This window comes from Marmota marmota, unplaced genomic scaffold (assembly GCF_001458135.2).
Source record: "Marmota marmota marmota unplaced genomic scaffold, marMar, whole genome shotgun sequence".
Lineage (NCBI taxonomy): Eukaryota > Metazoa > Chordata > Mammalia > Rodentia > Sciuridae > Marmota > Marmota marmota.
The window spans coordinates 24,943,133-24,952,390 of NW_026000016.1; the positions used below are offsets into that span (position 1 = coordinate 24,943,133).

A 9,258-nucleotide genomic window follows, 5' to 3' on the forward strand; every position below is an offset into this window, starting at 1 on the left:
TGTTTTACATATTGCTATACTAGTGTCTGTTGTATTCTGCTGCCTTTCCTATCCTCTACTATCCCCAGCCCTTTTTTCCCTCCCTCCCTCCCTACCTCCCTCCCTTCCTTCCTTCCTCTCCCCTTCCTCATCCCCCTCCTCCTCCCTCCTCTTCCTCAACCTCCTCCCCCCCTCCTTCTTCTTCTCCTATTTAGAGACAGGGTCTCTCTGAGTTACTAAGTGCCTTGCTAATCTGCTGAGCCTAGCTTTGATCGTGGGATCCTTCTGCCTCAGCCTCCCAAATTGCTGGGTTTATCTTCATCTTTATGTATTTTTTTAAGGAAGAAATCTTGAACATCCTTTTCTTGTCCCTTATTTTCCAAGTCCCAGATTTGCAATAACTGTGCTTTATTTTTGCATGGATGTAAGTCCACCCCACACACACTTGCCTCTTACTCTACTAGTACCACCACATCTGTGTTGTGAGTGTTGTTCCATGGAATACAGGATGTTTGCATTAAACATTCCATTTTTATCATGTACGTTTTGCCCTATGCTCTGCACAACTTTTAGATCTCACGGGAAGCACTGACTGGCATTGTTTTGTAGATGTTAGAACACTGACCTCTTTATTGTACTAGTTCTCAGAGGTGGGGCTGGCAAAGCTCTGGCTCACATCACTAGGACATCCTTAAAATGCACACAGGTCCTTGCCCCATGTAGCCATGAGGTAAAGAAACTGGTAATCTGTTGTTATTTCTCAACTTCTTTTTGCATTAAAAAAAAATGGGACCAGTACAGCATAGAAATTACAGCTCATCGACAATGGGAGAGTGGTGGACAGAGGAGGGACTATGGTTTATCATGAAGACAATGAAGTTTTTATTCACTCACTTAAAAAGTGTTTACCAAGAATAATGCTGGATACTATCGAAGTGACAAAAATTTAAAAGATAGCCCTCTCAATGAGGTCACAGATTTATACACGTATGGATGATTCTTTACTTAGTTAGGATGGTTTTGACTTAAAGATTTTTTAGCTTTATGGCTGGGCACTAGGGTGCATGCCTGTAATCCCAGCAACTGTGGAGGCTGAGGCAGGGGGGGGGTTGTGAGTTAGAGGCCAGCCTCAGCAACTTAGCAAGGTCCTAAGCAACTTAGTGAGACAGGTCTCAAAAGACAAAAAGAGGTAGGGATGTGGCTTAGTGGTAAAACATCTCTGGGTTTAATCTCTAGTACCAAAAAAAAAAAAAAAAAAGATTTTTCAGCTTTACTGTAGTGGAAAAACAATATGCATTCAGTAGAAACTGTACTTCAAATTTTGAATTTTGTTCTTTTTCTGGACTGACAGTAGACCGTAAGATCTTCTGATGCTGGGCAGCAACTTCAAGCTGCAGTTCCATCAGCTGTGTGTTCACAAAGGGGGGCAACAGATACTGTACCTCGTGCTGTATTGCTCAGCTTGAGTGTTTGGCAGGTTGGGTTTCTTAAATGCATTTTCCTTATGATACTTTCTGTTTACCAAGGCTTTATCACGATATGGCCTCATGGTAAGCTGGGGATTTTTTTTTTTTTTGTATATGCAAATAAAATGCAGTATCTGAGGAATTCTAAGAGCATTGCCTGGGTGTGCAGGGAAAGCTTCCTGAGGGGTCTGGTGTTCATGCTGCTTTCAATCTGACCAGGAGGAACCAGGCAAGGAGTGAGGAAATGATGGCGTTTAGAGGCAGAAGAGCTGCCTTGGAAATTTTCAGGAGGTTGGAAAGAAATAGAGAGCTTATTAGGGGGAACCACGGTCTGACAGCAGGCCTCTGGCTCGCCTGTCCAGCCCAGCTTAGGTCCTTCTTAGCCAACACAGGGCATATTGAGGGTTTCAGGCCCCTACATCTCAGTCCTGCACTAGCCCATCTCCGTCGAGCTCCATGAGAGACTAAATATGGTAAAAACTGTATTCTGCCATCGTGTGTATAGAGAGGCATTTTCCTGCTATTCTGAAAGGAGCTAAAATCCTCTGTCATCAAACAAGGAGCAGAGCGTTGACACCTGCTGGAAAATAATTATTGTCCATTTCTGGCCATACTGCAGCGGAGCCTCGCTTGGACTCTGCCTGGAACCACAGAATGTCTAGACTGCAAACCTCATAAAAGCAATAACTGCTGCTAATAATCTCTAAAGCTGTGAGAAACATGTTAAAAATAGAGTTACAGAAGAATTTTTGTTCGTGCCTCCCACAGGTTCTGGCAGGTATGGCTTGCTTAGAACTAGTGGCCGATGGGATCTGAGTCACAGGATGATTGGAAGGGAATTCTCAGGGGTAGCTTTGCACTTTTACTCACCAGCAGTCTAGGAACATGTGGGTTATTTCAAATGCTGACCATGAGGTCACCGTGCCCTGTGTTGGAGGCTTCTGTGTGTGCCTTCCATCATGTGGCATTGTCTGCCTCTTAGAGAAGGGGCAGAGAGGACAGGGTACCAGAACTCAGTTTAGCTCCAAGGGCAGGCTGTGTTGGATGGAAGTAGAAGTCCCTCAGGATTTTTAAATAAGTTTCAACAAGTTTATAAATTAATTGTGCTTTTGTTGTTTCCTTCCAAGTCAGAGAACACTTCCCCACCCTCTGCCCTGATTGCACCTCTCAGGGGTTTCCTTTAACAGAGAAGCTAATGGTCTGCCAGGTGCAAGGTGTGAAGACAAATGTTTCCACTTAGAGGCGAATGCATCTCCATTACAAGGGATCATGACAGTCTCAGAAGGAAAGACTCTGCAATGGATGGATTTTACCCGGCCTCCAAGAAAACATGACAGTTAGATGCAACCAGGTTCTCTTCGGGACTACCCTGTTACAACCCAGGGATTCTAACTGCATAGGACGCCTGGCAGTGGCAGTCATGGGAAGGGTGGCACAGGGGCTCCAGCAAGTTTGGGCACCAGTGATAACCACTAGCTATTATTTACCATGTCCTCAGGGTGTTCCTGATGTTTGAGCCATGATTTTAATACAGCTTATAATCTTCACAACGACTTAGTGAGTTGGGAACGGTTTCTCTGATGGGAAAGTGAAGACCTAGGAAGTTAAACAAGCTGCCGAACACCTCACAGCTCATCAAGGGTGGAGCACTGATTTGAACACAAATTTGGGTAATTCCACAGCCCAGCCTCCCTTTGTCTCATTAAATGATGGATCGTACAGTACAGCAATCTTTAGCACATCACAGGACTGCTTGCCTTGGGGTTGATGTTATGGTTTGAATAGTCCTGTATCCTTGAGGCCAAGTGAGAAAAATTGGTGCTGATAACAAACATGCATATATTCACGGGGCCTCTTTCATGAGGTTTTCTGGGCCTTGAAAACAGTTCTGGTAATTTTCTAAACCTACCAGGGCCCTTGGGGACTTTTTGGAGAGCCTGCTAGGAGGAGAGCCTCAGTGCTCTGGATGCTGTAATTTTCATCGAATTCATGCATAATCAAGGTGTAGCACACGATGTTTTGATGTATGTATACATAGCAAAATGATGACTGTAGCCAAGCAAGTTACCTGTCCTCCTCACACAGTTACCTCTTTATGTCTGTGGTGAGAACACCTGAGATCTACCCTCAGCCAATTTCCAGGATACAACACAGCATTGCTAACCATGGTCCCTTGATCCAGATTTGTTCACCCTCCCTAACCGAAACAGATACGCCCTTTGAGCAATATCTGCCCACTTCCCCCACCTCCCTACGCCTGGTAACCACCACTCTATTCTGTTTCTATGAACTTAACTTTTTTGGATTCTACATATTGGTAAGATCACGCATCGTCCAGTATTTTTCTTTCTGTGTCTGGCTTTTTTCATTTAGCTTAATGTCCTCCCTGTGGTCACAAATGGCTGGATTTCTTTATTTTTCAAGGATAAATAATACTCCATGGCATGTGTGTTTTGTGTGTGTGTGTGTGTGTGTGTGTGGCCTTTCTTTTAAAATCCATTCATCTGTTGGTGGACACTTAGTATACCCACGCCCATAGAAATGACTTCCACTAGCATACAGCTGGACTCCACTGGTTTGCGGTTATGCTGGGAACCTCAGGCAACCAGATGAACCTGTCATCCCTAGAGGTCACTGGGGTACCCTTCCCTGTGTTCTTATAAGAACTGAGTGGAGGAAAAATGGCATAGAGGAGGGCCAGTGGATTGGGAGGAGCCCTCGCTGACTTACCCCTGGACCTCTCAGACCAGCTACCATTGCAAGTGCCTTTTTCTCTGTCCCTCTTCCTCAACTGTTATCTTCCTTGGATCTTCCCAGAACACCCTGGAGATATTGAATCTGAAAAGAACCCCCATTTGTGTAAATGGAAATGCAGAAGTGATGTGACTCCATGCCATGGACAGCAGTAAAGGGCACCTGCCAGCCCAGGGAACACCCCTGGGGCAGCAAAAGCTCCTCAGCCTTCAAAGTCAGAGCTTCTAATCATGGCTACCAGTGCTCACCCGTGGGGCCCTTCTAGCAACCCACCTGGCAACCAACGTTTATTGAGCACACCCTGGGCTGTGGGCCTCAGGTCTGTCCCTGGGCCTTCCCTACACGACACCATGTTACAGGCAGAGTTCCCGCTGAAGACCTCATTTCCTAGGCTCCCTGGTCACCTGGCTTCCCACTAGCTCTGCCCAGAGGGAGGCTGGAGGGTGGCAGGTGGAAAAACTAGGTCTTCTCCTCCACTCTTTCTGCCTGGGGACATCTCCTGCAGTGTCTGAGTGTCCTTGGCTCCAGCTCCTGCAGAATAGACCTCTGGGGTTCCAACTTCTACTGAGGACCCCAGCAATGAAGACCCCTTCATCCTACCCACCCAATGGTGGCAGTGGCCTCCTGCAGCTGCTGATCTTGGGGTGCACCTGTTGGCTTCTCCTCTCTCCCATCACCCATATAAGCCACTACCTCATGATGTTCCCTCTCTTTAGAGACTTGGGTCTTGGCTGGCCCTACAGATTCATATATGTTGGTTCTGAATGAAGGCTTTACCGGCATTCCTTAGAACAGCCCCCAGGGACTCTTCTTGTTTTACAGATCAGAACCCTGAAGCTCAGAGATGAGAAGGGACTTGGTGTCTCATGACTAGAGAGTAGTTCAGCCAGAATTAAGACCTACTTCTGTCTAGAGCAAGCCTGGGCTCCCACTCACTCCTCTGGTTGCTACTTTGAGCTTCTGTTTCCTCATATCTAAAAGAGACAAAATAGGTCTACAGTGCAGCACTGTTTACAGGGAGGGAGGGAAAGAGGGGGAGAATGAGAGCGAGCAAGCGAGAGTGAGCCTGTATCCATCCACATGCCTTGAGATGCCTCCATGATGGGTCCCATCTTGTCACCCAGCCTCAGTGGGCATGTGCTGCCAGTGAGTCCTACTATATGCTTTTTCCTGTGCCCTTCACAGGGAAGCCAATGTGGGGTGGTGGCTCTCCCTGCAAAACCAGCCAGTAAGTGATGGGCAGTACCCAGGGATCTACACTGTCTAGGGCATTTGGTTGCCCCGAGCAAGGGGCTTGAAAGTTAACTCTCTTTTGGATTTGTGTGTTTTTTTGTTTTTGTTTTTGCTCTAAGTTCTTAGAGGTTTCCACAGGTGTGGGTTTTAGGCTGCCGTTGGTAGAATTCATGGTTTTATTATTTCCTGAAGAATGCTATTTATTTCTTAGTCCTTCTCCATGAAAAAGAGCTCTCTGTAGTAGGAGATGAATAAGGACCAAACTGCTAAAACTGTCTTTCTGGTTCCAGAGATAGAGCCATTCTTTCCTTGCAGCCCAGAATGCAATCTCGAGATAGGAAACTAAAACCAGCTTTTCTTTTCCCCCAATCTCATGGAATATTAGAGTCAGAAAACCCTCAAACTTCATCTAGCACAGAATAAGCTTCTATTTTGCAGAGGAGAACAATCAAGGCTTCTGTATATTAAGTGAACTGTTTAAAGTCACACAGTGTGTTGGTGGCAGAAGCGAACCTAGAACCCAAGGTGTCTCATTCCCCATTATGGGAAGGGTGTGTGTGGCCTGGATCCACAAGCAGAGGTAGAAAAATTGCTCCATGTTTGTCATCAGCCAGACCCCAAGATGACACTGGAGGATCCGGTTAGGACCACAGCCCTGTGTTTCAAACAGTTCCAAATCACTACTGTGGTTGCAGAAAAGCAGACTTGGCATAACTGTGCCTTTGGGTAAAGATTTTGTCCACAAATATCTTAATTTTATTTACTAGGCTGTCTGGCACATAATAGCATGCATTATTAATAGAGTAGCTAATACCATCTATTAAATAGGCACACTCTTTGCATTGTAAAATGAGCCTCTCTTTTACGGTGTGCTTTACAACACCATGTGAAAGCAGCATGTGCTCAGAATATTCCATTTGACCTTATGTGAAAATACAAAAGAAGGGGCCAATGCAGGCGCATCTCAGTGTCCTGGTGATGAATGCAGAAGCACATCTTTAAGCCGCATGCTCTCCTGGACCAGTGTGTGTCTGAAGGGCTTCCGACAGGGTGAACCTCTGGTTCTGAAACTCTTATTCTCCCCCACTGCCCAAGTTTGTCCACTACCTCCAATGGTGAGTCACGGAGATTTCATCTGCCACCCGCGGCCTTGTGAGCGCTACAACCATGGAACTGTGGTGGAGTTTTACTGCGATCCTGGCTACAGCCTCACCAGTGACTACAAGTACATCACCTGCCAGTACGGAGAGTGGTTCCCTTCCTATCAAGTCTACTGTATCAAATCAGGTGGGTCCCTGGGAGGAGGAATGGCAGGCCCTCCAGGGATAGCTTGTGTCTGCTCCCCTCCCACAGCCGGCATCAGGAACAGGCTGTGGAAACGTGTTGCTGATATGTGGGGCTGGGCTGTCCTGTGCCAGATGATTCCAGGCCCTGTTCTGAGGGTCGGGAGTACTAACCTGTCCATTCCCAGGTTAAAATGCTGGTCCTCTGGACAGGGTCCCTAGTCCCTTGGCATTCATGAAAGGACCTCGGCCTCTGGTCAGTTTTCTCCCGTCTTTGGCAAGAATACAGGCAAGGATACAGGCCTTGGGGTGTAACCAGAATCCTGCACCCTGCCCTGGGACTCAGTGATCCACCTTTCTCTTCCACTAAAAATGTACATGAGAATATAAATGATACTATGGACGCTTGGACTTTTTCTCACTTACACAAATGGAGGCCATTTTCAGGTTCCAGTGCTTTCCTAACTTAGTGACAAATTACTTGGGAACTAGCTTCACCACTCAGCCCACCAAGGTAGTGACCACATGACAGAGGCCTGGGTACCGGCATGCCAATCTCCTGCCCTGCCCTGCCCACTCTCTCCAGCATTTTCCAGACCATGGCCATGGCCACTGCTCCAAGCCACAGTGATGGCTGCATGTTGCCACCCTGGACACAGCATGTGAGGGACATGCTTTGTTAATACTGGGAATCTGGAGGCACACAGGTGTCCACGTGAACCAGCAAGGGGAGAGGTGCACAGAATAAGAGGACGGCCACCGAGCATGATGAGAGGAGGGAGGAGGAGGCAGGGGACTGGGTAGCTTGTGGCAAAAGGCTGAAGCTCTGTTCTGGAAGGGTCTGTTCTTTCTGAATCTTACTTTCAGGCACTCGATGGACAAAGTGAGGCTGAGGGCTTTGGGACAGGCCTGTCCCCTTAATCCTCCTTTTTTGGCTTTATGCCACCACCCTTTACCCCAACCAATAACAAGTCCCAGAACATCACCAAGGCCTATAGTCCCACTCCTCCCTCCCTCAGCCCTTGGTCCATTTCAGAACAACTTCCTTCAGAAAGAGGACCCCTGCTACTCTCTGCACAAGGAGGCCCATTATTCAGATTATGCCAGGCTCTCAGGCCAGGTGTAGAATCTGAACGGGAAGGTCTGCAACCTCACAGCGCCCATGATGGAGATGGGTTTTAGTGCTGTGTGAATCCTAATGTGATTTATAGGCACTGTGCCAGGTGCACGGTGTCACTGTGAGCCCCAAGGGGCCAATAGGTACTCTCTGGGTGTCTCATGTGCCAGATGAATCCATCAACAGAACCTACGGGAATTTGGCACCCACAGCACAAACCTCTTGCATGGTTCTGTTCTCTCACGGCAGAGCAAACATGGCCCAGCACCCACGAGACCCTCCTGACCACATGGAAGATCGTGGCATTCACGGCAACCAGTGTGCTGCTGGTGCTGCTGCTTGTCATCTTGGCCAGGATGTTCCAGACCAAGTTCAAGGCCCACTTCCCACCCAGGTCAGTGCAGCCGAGAGAGCATGTGACAAGTGTAAAGCCAAGATCCTTGGGTGGAACAGGGAAGAGAGAGAAACATCTTCCAGAAATGTTTTGGGGTATCTGGGGGCCAGAGCACCATGGGCCTCATTTGTCCTTCCCCCAGGAGAACATTCTGGGGCGAGCATTGTGAGGGCTGGAGAAGGGAAACAAATGAGGGGCTGCCTGGTGCTCACTGCCCCACAGGGCGCCACTCCCACCTTCATGTGGCCCTAGAGGATTAGACACGTGCAAAGGACATAGGTCCGAGGTGTGTATCCAGCAGAGGTCAGTTGTGTGTGCAATGGGCAGTCTCAGGAGGGAGAACAGACATGATGGGCAATCAGGAAAGGACTAGTGAGCCTCTGCCTGGAGTCTAATCTGAGCCTGCTGAATGGGATATTTGGAGGGTGAATCTCTATACCCCGACCCCGTGCCCCACCCACTGCCCCTGTTGGCTACACAAATAAGCTCAGCCTGGTGTCTTCACCCCTGTAGTTATCATAATGATTTAGGACCTAATGCTTCAGAACAGGGAACTTCCCCCACTAAGAATGGTCTAGCTCCCAGGATCATGCAAACCACCCCTGAAAGGGGGAATTTTGCTTAGGGAAGGAAAAGGCTCCTGGAACCAGCCACCTCCCTCTCTCCCCTCCAGGAAAACCCAGTGTATCTCTCACAACTCCCTATGAGGAAAGGGACAGCTTATTGGGGACAACATTCACTCCCTTTCCCTTAGCCCCACCCCTCCAGGGCAGGACACCTCACTTCCCTTAGCAATGCTAAGTCGGCATGTGTTAGTCAGCTTTGTGGTCACTATGATGAAATACCTGAGATAAACAACTTCAAAGGAGGAAAGATTTATTTTGGACACAGGGTTTCAGAGATTTTAGTTCATGGTCGGCTGGTCCTATCACTGTGGGCCCGAGGCAAGGGAGAACATCACTTCAGAGAGCACACAGTGGAGCAAGGCTGCTCAAGTCACATTAGCCAGAAAGCAGAGAGAAGGGCACGGGG

At 48.0% G+C, this 9,258-nt stretch overlaps 1 protein-coding gene across 5 annotated transcripts in view; it reads left to right on the plus strand.

Moving 5' to 3' along the window:
* Susd4 (sushi domain containing 4) overlaps window positions 1-9,258 on the plus strand; it is a 194,260-nt gene that overhangs the window by 178,196 nt on the left and 6,806 nt on the right. For 4 of the 5 annotated variants that reach the window (XM_048809317.1, XM_048809316.1, XM_048809315.1 and 1 more), the window contains 2 exons: window positions 6,522-6,719; window positions 8,082-8,226. In XM_048809317.1, coding sequence (XP_048665274.1) covers window positions 6,522-6,719; window positions 8,082-8,226 — 343 coding nt within the window. The remainder of the gene's footprint in view (window positions 1-6,521; window positions 6,720-8,081; window positions 8,227-9,258) is intronic. The other variant, XM_015483606.2, reaches the window with a different exon arrangement.